This window comes from Megascapheus bottae, chromosome 30 (assembly GCF_031878675.1).
Source record: "Megascapheus bottae isolate mThoBot1 chromosome 30, mThoBot2.hap1, whole genome shotgun sequence".
Taxonomy (NCBI): domain Eukaryota; kingdom Metazoa; phylum Chordata; class Mammalia; order Rodentia; family Geomyidae; genus Megascapheus; species Megascapheus bottae.
Genome location: NC_143538.1, coordinates 3,509,777 through 3,528,590, shown reverse-complemented (window position 1 = coordinate 3,528,590; position 18,814 = coordinate 3,509,777). Strand labels below are relative to the sequence as shown.

Here is an 18,814-nt window from a genome sequence, read left to right as displayed (position 1 = left end):
ATCAGTGCTTGAGCCTCAAGAGCCCATGTTAGGAAGCAGATGCGAGCTTGGCGTGGTGGGGGGCGTGGACTCAGAGCAGCTAAGTGCAGAGGAACAGGGGGCCTGGCAGATTGGCATAGAGCTCCCAGCTGTCTCACGACACCGCCTTTGATCTCTAATTTGAGCCACCCGAGCATGTCTCAGCACATTCTGAAAATGCGCTATGCTTTGCAACCAGCCAAAACATTTGTTTATATTTTACCCCCAATTTTAAGGATCTTATTTCCTGCCATGCTTCCCTTGAGAACTCTCTCCCTGTCTCTCTCTCTGTCTCTCTGTCCATCTGTCTCTCTGTCTCACTGTCTCTTTCTGTTATGGAAGAGGTGTATGTGTGCCTCACATGACTGCTGGGGATCCCCAAGACTGGGGAGGGGTCTCCGCTCTGATAATGTATGGGCATCTCACATACACATCCCTGTAGCTACCACTGTGCCTCACAAAACTGATGGCCTTGGCCCCACAAGACATCTCCTGGCCTGGGTGCCCTCTAGAGATGCCCCATGGTACATGCAGCCCCTTCCCATGACACCTGGCACTCTGGAAAGTCAGTCTGTGCTGCAGATATTTGCAAGGGCATTCAGGGTCACCCAGGAGCCTCTGCCCACAAGATACCAGAACCTATCAATCATACATTGGAGAAATCCCTGCACACGTTTCTCAGGCGCCCTGGGTAGAGTTTCCACGACCCTGCTCAACCAGTAAAAGAGGGGCACAATAACACATTCCTGTTGTCATAGCTCCGTTAGAATCGTAATTAGGAGGGCTCTCCTGGATATAAGTGCAAGACTGTGTCAGAAAAAAATAAAGATACAAGCAGGGCTGTTTGTATTGGCCCACATAGTAGAGTACCTAGCTAGAAGCATGAGGCCCTGAGTTCAAACGCCATGACTAGGAGAAAAATGGTCCCCTCAAAAATGCCATAGTATATACAGGGTTGAGAAAGCCTTACAAGGAGGATGGCTTGAACAGACGAGGAGGGGGTGAATAAAGAAGTGGGAAAGGAAGGCCTTGCAGAGGCCTGGGTTTTTCTCTTGGTTTTCCTTGGTAGTAAATTGAACCCTTTGAGGGAGAAAAAAAAGACTCATGCTCTTTTCCTAGGTGGTAGAGGTGGGCTGGGGAGGCCTTGGGAGGAGATTTTAGCATAGGAAAGTAGACCAGTTGGCCAGAGGCCTTGGAGAAGGAAGCAGAGGCAGAGATGGGCTGGGCGGGAGGCAGGCAGGCTATGGTGTGGGGATGCAGAAAGTCCATCTATACCCCCGGACCCCCTTACCTGCGAGTAAAGAGCAATTTTGTCAGTGTTGATGTGGAGACTTGTAATAACCCACTTTCTTCTGCCACTACTGCAGTGGATCAAGAAATCCTAAAGTCTGTTCTTTGGGACAATTTTTAAAAACTGGAAATGTTGAATCCGGCCCCTATCCTCTCTGTCTGTGGCCAGAAGTATCTGTCTTTCTCTGCCACCTTGCTCATCTCTCTCCAGGTTTTTCTAGGGTCATGTGATGCTGAGTATAGAAATCAGAAAACTATCTGGCTGGAAGCTGCTGCCCTGGCCCTATGGAAGCCCTGGTGACTTCCCATCAGGCTTTGCGAGGACAGGGCAGACTGGGCTCTGGGCTGGGGTTTAAATGTCTGTGTGTGTTTTCAAGTCACTCAAAATGTCGGCTGGGCAAATATCCCTGTCCACAGTTTATGTGTGGACAATTGAACCAAAATGAGTTGCACATTTTTGTCTGTCATGCTTTCAATATGTAGCTTTTGTTTTCCCAGCAAGTGTTGTCAGCGATGGTGGTGCAGTTAATTGCTCCCATCTAAGGGCTCAGTGAGGGCCAAGTTTATTTCTACCCATCAGAAGAACACACCAACCACTTCGGTGTGGAACTTTCTCCAGAAGGGCAGGGGCTCATTCAAGGAATGAGGGGGGTGAAAGCCAGAATGCTTTTGGGTCCCCTGTGAACCTGTGCGTGCCACCAATCCCCTAAATGGTAGACTTTGTGTAAGGCAGTCATTTTAACAGAGCCCCCCGCCGCCCCACATTTCCTGCGCCCCCCTCCAGAGCTCCACTCCACTTCCCCCCCATGCACCCGCTCTTTGTTTGAGGGATCTTGTCTTGGCTGGCCCAGGGTCTGGATTGGAGGCAAAATGACCTGAAGGGCAGGAGGAGCAGAGGTCCAGGGGAGAGGGCTGCACTGGCCTCAGAGGTTGAGGGGAAAGGGTCTTGGAAAATGGGGTGCACCACCATGCCAGGGTGGAGTTCCTGGAGGAGGCTCAACAGAAGTGTTCTGCAGACACCTGGCCATCGGGCAATGGCACGGCGCCCGTGTTTACCTCTCTTTCCTTATCAAGAGCCTCTTGGCAGCAGTACAGATGAACTGCCCTAATGGCTCTGAGCTCAGCTGCTGCTCCTTCCCATTGTCTGCATACAAAAGCCCCGGCCCATTAAGATGGCCCAGTGCTCACAACACTGGATGACTCTTCCACAGATAGGCTTTGGTCACATTTGTGTTGGGTACACTAATGAAGGGCCAGGCTTGAAGCCCTGGGAGCTGTCACTTGCAGTAATTGACAGCAGGGAATATGGAAGTTCATTTGTCCAGGAGATAATTTGAACCTGGGAGAAAAGCCAAGAGACCCTTTGGGTCTCTATGGCACTTACCTTGACCTTCAGGTTTCCAATGAAAAGCTTCTCAGACAAATGTTTTTGAAAAGGGACAAAAGAAGCCTTTCATGAAAACCATCAACATTTGCTGCCAAGCGGGAGACTGATTGGATGGGACCACACACACACACACACACACACACACACACACACACACTTTACTCGAGGCACTCTAGAAAATTAAAAGCTACCCCGGAAAAGTAATCATGTGAGATGATGGTTTTGAAGATAGCACACTGGTTCACTCTGAAAGGAAAAAAAAAAAAAAACAGGAATCAATTTACAGCTATTCTCTGCTAGCAGGGCAAAAAAATTGGGATTTTTTTTTTCCCCAGTCCTGGGCTTGAGCTCAGGGCCTGAGCACTGTCCTTGGACTTTTTCAAGGCTAGAGCTCTACCACTTGAGCCTCAGCACCACTTCCAGCTTTTTTCTATGTATGTGGTACTGAGGAATCGAACCCGGGTCTTCATACATGCTAGGCAAGCACTTTAACCACTAGGCCAAACTCCCGGCCAAAAATTGGGATTTTTTTTCTCTTCTCTTTCTCACACTAGTTGGTTAGAGAACATGACCAGGTTTCACCTGGTTAATTAACAAGCAAATCAGAAAACTTACTATGTAAAGATTGCGTGGTAGCAAGTACTAATTATTTCCAGAAGCAGGACTTTCTATTTATTTTCTTTGGTCAGTGCTGGGGCTGGAACTCAGGGCCTGGGTGCTGTCCTTGAGCCTGTTTGTGCTCAAAGCTAACTCTCTACCATTTGAGCCACAATGACATTTCCAGCTTTTTCTGAGTAGTTTTTTTGCAAACTAGAATCTCAAAACCTTTTTCTGCCTGTACTGGCTTCAAACCTCGATCCTCAGATCTCAGCCTCCTTAGTAGCTAGGATTACAGGTGTAAGCCACTGATACCCAACTAGAAGCATTTTTTTTAAGTCAGTGTGTGATGCTAAAGATAATACAAAAAAAAAAAATCTCACCTCCTGGCCTGTTGGAGCAGGGGTCCTGGGGTGGTACCTTAAATGTGTGTGTGTGTGTGTGTGTGTGTGTGTGTGTGTGTGTGTGTGTGTGTGTGTGCGTGTGTGTGTGTGATGACACATCTCACATGACTCTGGCTGAGGATTTCTTTAGTTAGCTGGTTTATTTTGGTACCAACACAAAGGCTTGAACTCAGGGCCTCACATCCTCACCTGGATTTTTCACTCTCTCTACAGCTTGAGCTACATCTCCACATCTGGCTTTTTTACTGGTTAATTGAAAAGTTTCATGGAATTTTCTGCCCAAGTCAGCTCTGATCTGTGACCCTCAGATCTCAGCTCCTAGGTAGCTGGGGTTACAAGGATTAAGATAAATGAGTGATAGAATCATCCCAGGCATATTCAACCAATGCCAACTGAAGTATATTCTGTGTCCACTCTAACCCACCCCTCGGTTCATCTCCACTTCAGTTCATAGAATGTCATTTTTCTTATTAAAATGCCCCATTTGCAATGCAGAACCAAAATGCCTAAACCATGACATTCCGTGGGGAGGGGGGGAGGACCGAGAGGGCCGGCTCTCATTTCTCCATTCTTCTTCAAACAACATATTCTGTAAATGAAATGGAAGACCAGTTGGCGCCATAGCAAGTTCATTCTGGAAGGAAATGCAGGCACAAGAGATTTCACTGTGACTGGGCAGATGGTGATGTTAGAGTTTAAATATTTTGAACATGTGCTATTAGCTTATTACTAAACAAAGCATAAGATCTTCACTGTAGAGCTTGGTGCAGTTGTGACTCCCTGCCAGATCTGGTTGTCCTCGTTGCTTACTGGTTAATTCTCCAGGCACCCGTGGTCCACACCTGTCATCTTCGCTACTCAGGAGGCTGAGATCTTAGAATCCCAGTTCAAAGCCAGCTCAGGCAAGAAAATCTGAGGGATTTTTGTCACCAATGAACCAGCAAAATCCACGGAAATGGCTTAGAAAGTCAAGACAGAGGGTGCCTGGCAGGTTCTGTAGCTGGACTGAATGTTGGCATGCAGAGTTCAGGTTATGAGGGTGAGAGGCCCGGACTACATTTGTGTTCCATACCATGCTAATCCTGGATTATTTTTCCTCACCTCCCTGTGAGTTTTCTTGTATGTAAAATGAAGAATAGCCAGGTGTATGGCTTACACCAATAATCCTAGCTACTCAGGATGCTGAGATCTGAAGATCGAGGTTCTTTTCCAGCCCAGGCAGGAAACTTCAAGAGACTCTTATCTCCAGTGAACACTGGAAGTGATGCTGTGGCTCAAAGTGGCAGGATGCTAGCCTTGAGCAGAAAAGCTCAGGGACAGTGCCCAGGCCCTGAGTTCAAGCCCCATGACCAACAACAACAAAAAAAGAATAGTATCACCTGGGGTTTAGGGAGACTTCTGGGGGTTGAGAGGCAATAAAGCACTTAAAAAGTGCATGCTAAATCATCTCTCCCTTCCAGTCCCCGTGTCTTAGCAGAAACAGTCCACTTTCTCCAGTGGTGTGGGTAAGGCCAGTGCATAAAACAAAACTGTCAATGCCACTGATGTGTTTTGTGTCTTGTTGAGCTAATTTTTTATTAGATCATTACCATTTCGCTATTAATGCAGGCATTTATGAGCGTCTAGTGTTTAGCTGTGCCAAATAGGAAATCTGGAAACCAGTATAACTGCCTTGATGTTCACCTTATTTCTGGATTCCATTTTGGTTGACAACTCTTGAGTTTTTGAATATGCGTCCCAAATGGTAGGCAGGAGATCTCTTTGAATAAACATGAATAGGAGTAGTTTGCAGACCCCATGTCGTTTTCTCTTTCTGCTCATCCCAACACCCCCCATCTCACAGCCTAGCAGCTCATCCAAATATCTGCACAGCCTTTCTCTCTCCTGTTCTTCTGGTAAAGAAAGCCTCACGTGGGAACAGGGCTGTAAGAGAAAGAGGAGAGGAGAATCTGATCTCCAATAAATCACCAGAAACCCTCAAAAAAGGAAGAAAGAACCACAGAAAACTAACAAAAAGGAAGAAAGAAATCAGATGAAAGAGTTCAGATTTGGCTGTTGCTGTTTCTTTTCTCCCCACTGAATTCTGGTTCTAGTTTAATTGCATCTCCATGAAGCAAATGTCCACACCTGAAGCATGGCAGGACTCAACACATCAGGGTTTTGTTATGTTTTTTGTTTTGTTTTTGTTTTGTTGGTCATGGGTCTTGAACTCTAGGCCTGGGCACTGTCCCTGAGCTCTTCAGCTCAAAGCTACCACCCTACCCTTGAGCCACAGCACCACTTCCGGTTTTCTGGTAGTTAATTGGAGATAAGAGTCTCATGGACTTTAGTGCCTGGACTGACTTTGAACCTCGACCCTCAGACCTCGGTCTCCTGAATAGCTAGGATTTCAGGCGTGAGTCACCACATCCAACTTCAGGGTTTTTGTTTGTTTTCAGTTCTGTCCTCCCGAACCCAAATGGCATCCACCAGGGTCCTCAAGCAACAACGCAACTCCAAACCCAATTCAATCCCACCACAACCTCTTAATTTCTCCAGCCTTGGAGGTTCTGGTCAGCAAATCAAAGTGCCTACTGTGTACCAGGCACTGTGCACTTTTTACCACCTAACCTAGCTTACTGGTTAGTTTGATGGTAGTTCTGAGCAACTATTTCTTGTTGGATTGGATTGGATTGGTTTGGCCAGTACCAGGACTTGAACTCAGGGCCTCACAACTCAGCTTCCTTGCTCACAGTGGGCATTCTACTTTGAGCCCATGCTGCCAGCCCCGAAACCATGTGTAATTAGATAATGAAGTTTTATTTGCCCGTTGGTTTAACCATGTCTATAGATATGGCTTTTGTACTTCTGATGAATTATAGGTGTCTTTGAGCTTTCTGGGGCTATGTCACCCGTACCCACAGGGGACATTGTTTAGCCTTCTGGGTGGGAGGTTACCAAGGTAACTTCCCCCATCCCACAATGCACAGGACTGCCTCCAGGAGAGGCAAGCCACAGGGCAGGCCAGGAGGAAAGGGCAGAAAGGAGAGGGGTCCCCTGGTCCCCTAGACCCCCCAAACAGACATTCTTTCAGCCAGACAGTTGTACTTCTCTCACTTTAGTGAGTCGAGTTCTGCATTCCTGTGTGAGGTACCCACTTTGCTTCCAAGAAAAAGGGGGGGAAAAACAGTTGGAGCATGTCTCAGTAGAAGCTGACAGGTTTTTTGTTTTTTGGTTTTGTTTTGTTTTGTTTTGTTTTGCTCTATATTCTAAGAGTCAACATGGGACAGGGCAGAGGAGGTGAGGATGGCATAGGGTGGGTGATAACAGGGTAAACTGAGGTATACCTCCCTGAGCTTCTGTCTCAGTCTCATGGAATTCTGTGTCCTCTCCACATTTGTAAACTATACTGGAGTGATTTTTTATTGTTTCTGTCTTTAGAACTTTTTTTTTTTCAGTAAAGGACCAGATATAAATGTTTCCTGCTTTGTCGACTCCACTGTTGTCATCCAAAGCCACCAGAGATAATAAACACACAGAGGAGAATGTGTCTAATTGGAGATAAGAGTCTCATGGACTTTCCTGCCTGGCTTTTAACCACAATCCTCAGATCTCAGCCTCCTGAGTAGCTAAGATGACAGGCCTAAGCCACCAGTGCACGGTTTCTGGTGTTCTATTGGTGATTGGTGATTAGTGTTCTTAGCATTTCCTTTACATGTATTCCTAGAAGACCCCGGTCCTGGGAGCAGTACATATTACTAAATTGTTTCCCGAGAAGCATGGTCTTGATCTGAATTCCTAACTGTAACAGAACAAGGAGATCTATCATGGGCAGAATGTGCTTTCAACAGAACTGTCATCAGTGAAAGTTTGGGCCTCCATGTGAAATTGCTCAGCTATACATAAATTGGTGTCCGCTTGCAATGGTTTTCACGTTCCAACCGTGCTGCGGTAACCCTGTGATGAGCCCACAACAAAACATCTGCTTCCCATTAGGACCTCGCACCCTCCACCATCTGAACTCCCGGCACCAGCCAGCCTCCGCTGCCTTGATGGACAGAGGCCTTCTCCCACTGAAATTCACCCACCAATATGTCATCGGATTGCTCATTTCCCTCAGGAAATTTCACCTGGGTTAGTCTTGACACACAATTGGAGGTAATTCAGAAACAATTTCTCCTGTGATGGCTGGTAACATGTAAAATGTTCCTAAGACAGGTTGCAAAAAAAAAAAAAACAAATGCCAGGTGCAGTGGTTTACACCGCTAGTAGCCAGTAATCTAGCTACTCAGGAGGCTGAGATCTAAGGATTGAGGTTTGAAGCCAGCGCAGGCAAAAAAGTCCCAATGAGACTCTTATCTCCAATTAACCACTCAAAAACTGGCAGGGGCACTGTGGCTCAAGTGGTAGAGCGCTAGCCTTGAGCACAAGAAGGCCCAGGGATAGCGTCGAGACCCTGAGTTCAAGCCCACAAATGACCAAATCAAAAAGAAGGAATGGACTCCAGGCAGGCCCCAGTGGTTCACACCTAGAATTCCCAGCTACACCAGAGGCTGAGATCTGAGGACAGAAGCCAGCCCGGACAGAAAAAATCCATGAGACTCTTATCTCCAGTTAACCATCAACAAGTAAAAGTGATGCTATAGCTTAAATGGTAGAGCACCAGCCTTGAGAGAGAAAAAAAAAAAGCTAAAGGACAGCACCCAGGTTGTGAGCTCATGCCTCAGTATTGGCGCACGCGCGCGCGCACACACACACACACACACACACACTCACAAAAATAGCTGCCAGACAGAATCAGATCGGTGAAGACCAGGCCACAAAGAGCTGGTGTTTTCCAGAGCTTGTTGATGTGTCTAAATTCCAACACTTACAAGAAGCCAAGCATGACTGGTGTCTGTGCCAATGGATGGCGTCTGGGGTAGTGAGTCCCCCTCAGGCCCCAGGTGCTCCAGACACTGAGAATCGAACACATTGTGCACTGGCAGATCTGGAGTGTCATGGAACTGTTTTCAGGGAGCCATCCAGCAGTGGGCAACAAGGCAGGGACTGAGCCAGGACTGCAGCCAGGCTGCCTGGCTCCCTGCTCTCCCCATTATTCCAAGAGGTTCCCACCAAGTGACATAGGAGTGCATGTCCATGACACAGAGAGACCACCGCTGCTTTAAATAGAGAAATGCAGCAGCCAGGCCCGGGGCGGGGGGAAAGGGGGTCATGGCTCACTGTGGTAATCCTAGCTGCTCAGGAGGCTGAGGTCAGAGGATTGAGATTCAAAGCCCAGGCAGAGAAGTATAAAGCCAGGCTTTGAGAGTGTATACTGAAATCCTAATCGCAACTGCTCAGGAGACAGCAGCAGGAGGATGGAGTGTTGGAGGCTAGCCTGGGAAATGTTCGTGGAACACCCTAATCTCGCAAATGAAATCAACGGGAGGGCTAGGACATAGCTCAACTCACAGAGCCCTTGTCTAGCGTGTACAAGGCCCTGTGTTTCAGCTCCAGAATGAAAAGCCATGGGGCCAGGAGCATGGCCTAGTGGTAAAGTGCTTGTCTAGCATCCAGGAAGCCCTGGGTTCGATTCCTTGGTATCATATACATAAAAAAAAAAAGCCAGAAGTGGTGCTGTGGCTCAAATGGTAGAGCTCTAGCCTTGAGAAAGACCAAAGACAGTACCCAGACCCTGAGTTCAAACCCCAGGACAGGCAAAAAAGAAAATCAACAACAACCATGTGGCTTCGTGCATGTCTTTATTTCTTCTTAAACATAATGAGTTCAGTATGGTGCCAATTGTGCCATGGTTAACAGGGATGGACCAGAGGTTGGAATGTGAGGAGGGGATTGGGTCAGCTGGCGGAGGAAGAGCAGGAACAATAGACAACATGGCTGACTTTTCTGTACACCTTCCCCATCAGAGACACCCATACCCACAGGCATCTTCTGAAGTCAGTTAGAAGGTTGCTGTGGGGCTTAGACTTGAAAATGCTGTGCTGGAACCAATCCCTTGATTCCTAGCCTTGGAGAACTCAGGACAGAGGTGTGTGGATCTCACACCAGACACATTTGCCTTTTTTTCCTGCTTTTAAAAATAACAATATGTGCCCAGGGAAGAGGAGAGGGCAAGAAATACATGTGGGAGGAGCAATACATAGCTAGCATGTTATTTTGAAGGGCTGATTGGATGGAGAGTGACACGTTGAGATGCTGTTCTTTCACTGCCAGAGACCATTTGTGGGCGTGGCTTGCGAATATGGACGCAATATTGCACAAGTGCCGTGACTGAAGAGGGATGTTAATCAAATGCAAGGATTTGACCTGCAGGCCCCATATGGACAGACCCACAGTGGCCTGGATCCAGGGTCTGCTAGCCATGTGGTCTGAGGTGTGGTCTAAAAATCCAGACCAGTCTGGGAGTTGGCAAGCACATGTCTCAAGTTTTAGAATATCATTCTGATTTCAGGCATCCTTCTGTATTGCCACCACCCTGTGAAAAAAAATTCTGTCACCCTGATATTTCATCATACTGTTGACCCCATGTCTCCCACCAGCATGCGGGCAGGAGGGACAGCCCCAGAAATGGACAGCCATCATTCCCTGTCTGTTCTGAAGCTGGATTGTAGATAAATGCGCAAGTGAATTCTCCTTACTGGAATCAGAGTGTGGTGGGGGTAGAAGGAAGATAAAGGGAAAAAAAGGGCAGGGGGAAGGTGATTCCTTGGGGGGAGGCAGGATAAACAGCAGAGCCCCTGGAACAAGCCTGACTGCCAGCCCCTTCTGTTATTTAGAAGCTGTGCCTTTGTGCTTCCAGCAGGTGCTTTGGCAGCAACCAAGCAAAAGCCTTGGTGCCTGACTCTGTGGAGCCACAGATCCAAGCTTAGCCCATTTGGTTTGATTTCCTAAGACACAGGACCCAACTCAGAGGGGGCGATTCACTGTGCATTGGGGGGTGGGGGGGAGCCAGCAGCCCTCCCTCCCTCTTTCCCAGAATCCAATGGGCATTTGCAAAACTTCTCTTCCCCACCTCTGTCGCGTTCAATCTGTGGTTGTCCCTACTCACTCCTCTCCTATCCTAAGTGCTCCCGATCTGTGTGGCACAGGTGCCTTTTCTGTCCCCAGACTGTGCCAAAAGCACCTTTTCTGTCCCCCTGCAGAGCGTCGGCTGTGATGATTACCTGGGCTCCCACAAAGTCGTGGACAAGTGCGGCGTCTGCGGGGGTGACAACACAGGCTGCCAGGTGGTCTCCGGCGTGTTCAACCATGCCCTCACCAGCCTGGGCTACCACCGTGTGGTGGAGATTCCCCAGGGAGCCACGAAAATCAATGTCACCGAGATGCACAAAAGTAACAACTACCTGGGTAAGTGAGGCCGACTTCCTTGAGAAACCGTCTGTCACTGGCAGTGGTGGAATCTTCCAGGGCTGTAAAAGCTGGGCGGGGGAAGGGGAGAACGGGACTTGGGACATGTACGATGAATTGGGGAACCAAGTGCTACCTGGCCTGCCCCGTGACTTCAAACTTGGAGAAAGTTAAAAAAATATATGCCTGGCGCCAGTGGCTCACGCCTGTCATCCTAGCTACTCAGGAGGCTGAGATCTGAGGATCCCGGTTCAAAGCCAGCCCAGGCACAAAAGTCCATGAGACTCATACCTCCAATGAATCACCAGAAAACTGGAAGTGGGGCTGTGGCTCAAGGAGTAAAGCAGTAGCCTTGAGCTGAAGAGCTCAGGGACAGCAGCCAGGCCCTGAGTTCAAGCCCCACAACCAACAGAAATAAATAAATAAATAAATATTTTTTTAATCCTAAGAACAACTAAATTCTTACTATCTATGCATTTCAAGCAGCCACTGCTGCTCCTGTAAATGCCTCGGTTATGAAGTTGATGGATGTCAGCCCGGGTGTGGCTCAGCTGGGAGGGGCTCTGGGTGGAGCCAGGAGGTCTGAGGGACAAGGCATAGGTGACAGGTGCAGTCCCTCCATGCTGTCACTCCCTAGAAATCGAGAGCAGAATCCATTCTGCCTCCTTTCCACTTCAGCCGTCTGGCATTGTGACCTTCGCATTCGTGGCAGTCAGGTGCTCTTGAACATTTGTACCAGTGGCATTCGAACACTCTAGAACCTTCTAGAACCTTCTGCAGTCACTCCAGGCATACATTCATCAATACTGAAAGTCTTTCTTTTACTCTTTAAGTAACTGTTCAAAGGAGTTGCCCTTTACCAAAGCAGTTTATGAAGACAATATCCAGTATATATTGATCAGTCATCCCTCCCAGCCTGCCCCTTCACTCTTCTTCACTTTGTAGGATCTGTATTGGATTCTTGACTGCTTTCTCTCTCTTTTCTCCTCTTCCTGAGAGGCTGTTTTTACCTCATCTTCCTGCAAAGGGAAATCTTGGTTAATATTTCTTCTGGATTTCCAGACTATTTGCATTCCATTCACTGAAAGGCAGTTATTAAAAACATGACATTTTGGCCAGTGTTTAATTTATGCGTGTGTACAAACTGGTTAAAGAAATGACACAAGGGAACCATTTCTTAAAGCTATTAATAAACAGTATCCACTTTTGGTAGTGACTCATCTAATATGAAGTATATGCCAGGCAATGTTTTGTTTTGGGGTGTGTGTGTGTGTGTGTGTGTGTGTGTGTGTGTTTATATGAGTGTGATTCTGAGCCTTGAACTAAGGCCTCACACTCTCACTTGGCTTTTTCTGCTCCCACTTGGTGCTCTACCACTTGAGGCTTACCTCCATATCCTGCCTTTCTGCTGGCTAGCTGGAAAGAAGAGTCCCACAGATTTTTTTTCCTCCCAGGCTGGCTCTGAATCTTGATTCTCAGATCTCAGTCTCCTGCGTAGCTAGGATTTACAGGTGTGAGCCATAGATGCCTGGCTCTAGAAAATGATCATAATATTTTCCATATCTAAAAATCCATGCTAGCCTAGGATGTTAGGAGCTCTTTCCAGCCCTGCTTTATAAATACAGAACAGGCTCAGAGAGGATGCAAGTTGCCATGCTTACTCAGCAAGGAGGAGGAGGTGGGACTGGAGTGGGAAGCAAACAATCTAGTTGCAAAGATGTTACAAGGTGGGTGGGGGTGGGTCCAAGTTCCCTTCTCTGCCATTGGCTATGCTGCAACCAATGGCCCTGGTGAGAGACCACTGCCTGCATCTCTGGCTATCAGGGCTAGAAGACCAGGCTGCCAGGACCTCCACATTCTACAGCTCTTCCCTCCTTCCTGGGCAGATACTGCTCATTCTAATTGCACTTGGGTTTATGGGTTAGGACAGGAAGGGATGGCAGACAATGCAAACTAAAGCAGAAAATGGTTATCATTCGTCTGGCAAATCCAGGAGACAGCAAGGAAGCTGAGTTTCTCCACAAGGCGTTTGCATGTTCTTTTTCATCGCAAAAGCCCAAGTGTTTCCACCTTCCTTTTCTACTTCATGAGCTCACGGTTCCACGAGCAGCCTGCCTTGTGGCCTTCTGGGTATCGTGGGACCGGGCTGTGTTCAGACACTGCCTCAAGTTAGCTTTGTGTCATCTCACTGAATTTTCCCTGGCAGTCACTGGTCCCAATCTGTAAACAGTTTTCCAGTGTCCACTCTTCATGAGGTAAAACTGCCCCCTCTCCCCGTAAAGAGATGTGAGGAGGCAGAGGGAGAATGGACAGGAATGGCGGAGGAAGGTTCAAGAAGTTGGGTTCTTTAATTGATATCATTCTCCTTTTATTATTATTTTTTCTAATTCTTTGGCAGTACTGGAGTTTGAGCTCAGGGCCTCACATGCTAGGCTAGTCTTCTAACACTTGAGTCACAGCTATGCCTGAAAATTGATATTTAAAACTCAATACCTACCCAGGTACCAGTATTTCACCCCTGTCAGCCTAGCTACTCAGGAGGCTGAGATCCTGGGGGTCCAGGTTCAGAGCCAGACCAGGCAGGGAAGTCCTTGGGACTCTTATCCAATGAACACCCCCCCCCAAAAAAAAGCCAGAAGTGGAGCTGTGACTCAAGTGGTAGAGAGCCAACCTTGATCAAAAAGGCAGAGGGACAGGGCCTAGAACTGTCACAACAAAGAAAAAAAAGAGAGAGAGAAATCCAAAGGCAATAGAAGGAGCCAGGTACACCAGAGGGCATGGCTTATGGGTGAATGATGGTTCAAATTCAATGTAGCTGAGTCTCAGCCATCCAGACCTAGGCTGCTGGTCTTAGATTGCTGGCCTTTCCAGCTGTGAGCTGGAGTCCTTCTTGGGCACTGGGGACACTGTCACGCCTGCATCTCCCCATACTGCTGAGTGCTCTGAGCCCCGAGAGGACTTGGGGCCTAGAGGGAGCAGGTGTTTCGGAGACGGCACATTTCCTTGTCTCAGAGGCTTGTAAGCGTGAACTATCGGAATGTGCAGCCATTCTCGGTGTCGGACATGAGTCAAATGCTTTCAAATTTAGATCATTTGGTGGGTTGCAAAATCCTTTTTTCATAAGAAGGGTGAGACTTTAGAACCCCAAAATCTGTTGTTAGAAACTATGAATTCTCCTTTTGTAATCTAATGGGTTTTTTTTCCCCCTCTCTCCACAATCCTGTTATTTGAGGGGAAAAGTTCAATCTAATGTTACTAAAATGATTGGCAGTTTATCTTCCTGGCTTCTTTCTTACTGAGATATTGTAAAATTATTTTAGCTGAAATATCAATGTTTGGCATCTTTTAGCCAGTTCACTTTACTAACATCATTAAATAAGGTAAGAAATCCAACATAAAAACATATCGAGCCCAGATGGATAATTCTGGATATCCAGCACCCGTCAGCAAGTTACATCGTCTGAGAGTTGCAGGCTTGGCAGTAATTTTTGAAGCTCTGTATGCTTTTAAAAAATAAACCAGCGATGGGGTTACTTTTAAGCCTATGAAAGTTAAACAAGAATAATAGCAACGCCCAACTCAAGAAGTACTGTGGTTTCTTTATAATTTGCAAACTTTATTGGTTGAGCAGCTTTCTAGATGGGGTAAAAAGTTGGAATGTTTGAACAGTGTGATGTCCTAAGTTGAGGTGACTGAGAGCAAATGAACAGGGCCAGAGCGGTGAGAGAAGAGGGAGACAGAGATTAGGATTGAAGTATTTATGTGTACGAGAAGGGTTGGGTGCCAGTTGGACTGAACAAAAATTGAGATCCTATCTCAAAATTCACAAACGTGGGGGCCAGGAGCGTGGCCTAGTTGTAGAGTGCTTGTCCAGCATGCATGAAGCTCTGCTCTGGTTTGATTCCTTGGTTACCACATACACAGAAAAAGTTGGAAGTGGTGCTGTGGCTCAAGTAGTAGAGCGCTAGCCTGGAGAAAACTCAAGGACAATGCCCAGACTCTGAGTTCAAACCCCAGGACTGGCAAAAATAAATAAGTAAATAAATAAAGGAGGACAAGAAAGAGCCATATCAGGGCAGGGGGTGGATTTGATCCAAGTCTACCAGAAGGTAGACTCTGCTTGACACCCAGCCACATTCCCGCCCTAATTAACTGAATGATTTCGCTTACTTCACAATGGAGTGTTTGGTGAGTGCTGGTTCTTCGTGCTTAGCTTAGGTCAAGTCTATCCTACAGCTCCGATCCTTTCTGTGCTGCCCCCAGTACTGAGCTACAACAGCTGTAGATAGAGTATGCTGTACTGCTGGGCATGGCTCCTGGCACCCAGCCCTCCAGTTCACATTTTTCTCATGATATGGTTAGAATGTCTATGTACCAGGTGGGTTTTGGAGGCTTTCTGTCATATTCAAGGTGGAAAAGAGCCCATCGGCCAGCAATGTGTCTGTGCGCTGTGTGAAAGCCACTCAGCCGAGGTACACTGAGGCTGAGCTATAAATGAGGATCAAGGTTCGAAGCCAGCTTTACAGAAAAGCCCCTGAGACTCCATCTCCAAAATAGCCAGCAAAAAATGGGTTGGAGGTATGGCTCAAGTGGGAGAGCATCTCCCCCCCCCACAAAAAAAAAACAATACAAGGCCAACACTGACCTCAAACCACCATCCTCCAGATGTCAGCCTCCTGAGTAGCTAGGGTTAGGGGCATGAGTCACTGACGTCTGGCTGTGTCTTCATTTGTAAAGGGATTCCACATGGTGTCTGATTCATAAACTGAAAACCAAATCACGGACGTGTAAAACCGTTGTTCCAGGTCATAAAAACCCTTTCCCAAACTTTTACAATCGGTCCGAGCCCAGATAACAAGCTTATTAGCAGAAATAATGAAGGGGGGAGAGGAAATTAAAACCTTTATAATTAATAATAACACACTCCTATTAAGTTACCTGTTTTAAAAACTTTAGGATTCTTTCTCCCCCTCCCTCCACCCCCACCGTGAGCTCCCCAAAACCTTTTTTAAACATTACTTTTGAGAGTGAAATGCTAACATCTTGGAATAACTACCCTGACATTTCTTTTTCTTCCCTCCTTGTAAGTCATTTACTTTGACATTTCTGTCATTGGGTGGGAAGGAGGGGGCGAGGGGCTCCTTCTGCACCCCTCTTTCCACAAATAGTCACAGGAACCTGAGATCTGCATGCAATGAGACATCAAGGTTTGGGCGAGGATTTATTCCATGTAATAGGTTAAAGCAGAGGCAGATGGAAAAACATGAGCCATTTCTATATTCCCAGAAATACAGACTTAAAGAGGAGACTGAGCTAAGCCCGCTGCCCTTTCTGAGCTGGGAGAATGCCTTGTAATCAATCAAGAGTGGACTGGGTGGGTGAGATGGGAGCTATTCACTATTCTAGAGCATGGAAGTGGGATGCTCAGGTGACTCTGGGACTCTCCTCTGGCCAGTCCTGTCTTCTAATTCTCTGTGTCTCTTTGCTCTATGCTTGAGGCTTCACATCTCAGCCATGTCCCGCCAGGTTCTGACCTAGGCGAGTGAAGATGGAAGCAGGCAGGCAGGGCTCGATCAACATGGCAGGAGCCTGAGTGGGGAGGGAATGGCCAGCCCGAGCTCAGGGGGGCTCTGAGCGTGAGGATGAGAAGTCCCAAGTGGCGAGTTGTGGCTACTTAATGTTTCCTTCACTACCTAGGTCTTTACCCACAATGCATCGGGAAAGCCCAGGGTAAGGTCAGGCCCACAAGGTCTACCCCAGGACAGAGAGAGGTGACCCCGGCGGATGCATGCATGACGCTTCTGGGAGGCCTCCCTCCTCCATACCAAACATCCTCACCACAGAATCTTCCACCTAGGGGGGAGTTGGGGTGGGAATCCTGGCTTGGACCTTTCCTGAGCGTGCACCTGATCCTGTGTGCTCCTGATCTGAGCCTCCGCTGGTCCATCTCCTTAATCCTCCAGCCACAAAGACCCTGAGACCCTGAGCCAGAGGCAGGAGGCCCTGGAACAAACCCGTGTATCAGTGAGGAGAGAGTGGAGACTCCATTTGGGATGAAGGTCAGTTACACCAGACCTGTCCATGATTGCCCTTGGTCCCCAGTGACCAAAGGCTGCCCTTTCTAGTGACCTTGACCTTGAAATGCAAACTCCAAATGTTTAAGTGTCTTCTCTGCCCGCTTTTTTTTTCTTTATAATTTAACGTAGATTTGGGCTATGGAATTTAGTGGAATCTGTGAACGTATAGGTTTGGATGTGTGTGACTTTTCACCAGTCGCCTCTGAGGTCTCGGATGGCTTTTAATAAAGGCTTGGCGTCCTTGACTATGAACTGGGGTCGTGACATTTTCTTTTAGCACAGTGGAACTTTCCAAGAATGAAACATGTTCCTCCAATTTGTTCAGCAAGTTGCCTAGCAACTTCATTTCCACACACACATCCCATTTTCTGTAGAGTGGAACTAATTTTTTTATATTAAAATAATTGTAGCCTCACAGACAACGGGAAGGAATAATACTGTATTATTTCAGTTTTAACCAAGTAAGAAATGTGTGCCCAAACAAGTGAACGTGAAAAAGAAAATAACTCACAATTACAAGGTCCTAAGAAAAATAGTGTAAATATTAGGATCCAGAGTTCTAAGGACCCAGGACCACGACAGACCATAGAAAATACCCTGAAGATCACTACTACACTGTTGGTGGGAGTGCAAACTCATTCAACCACTATGGAAAGCAGTGTAGCAGTGCCTCAAAAGGCTAACCATAGAGCTCCCCTATGACCCAGCAATTCCACTACTTGGCATTTACCCAACCATCCAGAAACAAGGGCATACTAAATCCACCAGCACAACAATGTTCATTGCACCACTATTCACCATAGCAAAGATATGGAACCAACCTAGATGTCCCTCAGTTGATGAGTGGATCAACAAGTTGTGGTATTTGTACACAATGGAATTCTATGCTGCTGTCAGAAAGAATGACATCACCCCATTTGTTAGGAAATGGAAAGACTTAGAAAAAATCATATTAAGTGACGTAAGCCAGACTCAAAGGAACTTAGGCTCAATGGTTTCCCTCATTCGTCATGATCAGTAGAAACCTTGGGCTCTACTAGCAGAGATCTGCAATAGAGCAAAGTCTTGATACATAAGGCCATATAGTATGAAGCTAATTGAAAGGACCTCCAGGATATTGAAACAAAAGCCATATAATGAATGATTGTTGTCCTTAATATACTATGTTGTCTCTCATCTCCTTTGCTGTCCCTTGGGTATCTCATATTGTTACAGTATCTCACTTTGTTATCTGATATATTGAATTTATTTGTATTTGGTTATTTGAAATTTGATAGGGAAGGGGGGAAAACCAAGATGGGTAGGGGGGGGAGGGTAATGGGGACCAAGACATGTGAAAGGGTATCAATGTATGTGAATTAATGCACCTTCTATCTGGCAAATTAAAAAAAAAAGAAAATATCCTGAAGCATCTGCCCAGAGCTAGGGAATGCACCTAGCAGCCAGGAAAGCCCTCAATCATGAGGCTGACTTCAAGAATTAACTACCTGTGACCAGGCACCGCTGCCTCACACCTGTAATCCTAGCTACTCAAGAGGCTGCGATTTGAGGATCATGGCTTAAAGTCAGTGCAGGCAGGCAAGTCTATAAGATTCTTATCTCCAGTGACCCACCACAAACAGGAAGTGAGGCTGAGGCTCAAAGTGATAGGGAGCTAGCCACCCCTAGAGCAAAATTATCTCAGGGACAGTACCATGTGTTGTGTGTGCACG

The 18,814-nt window shown here is 47.0% G+C and overlaps 1 protein-coding gene across 3 annotated transcripts in view; it reads left to right on the top strand.

The window, feature by feature from the left end:
* The window catches only part of Thsd4 (thrombospondin type 1 domain containing 4), a 162,015-nt gene that overhangs the window by 127,656 nt on the left and 15,545 nt on the right, over positions 1-18,814 (top strand). For all 3 annotated transcript variants that reach the window (XM_090321365.1, XM_090321366.1, XM_090321364.1), the window contains one exon: positions 10,821-11,025. In XM_090321365.1, the coding sequence (XP_090177491.1) occupies positions 10,821-11,025 (205 nt within the window). The remainder of the gene's footprint in view (positions 1-10,820; positions 11,026-18,814) is intronic.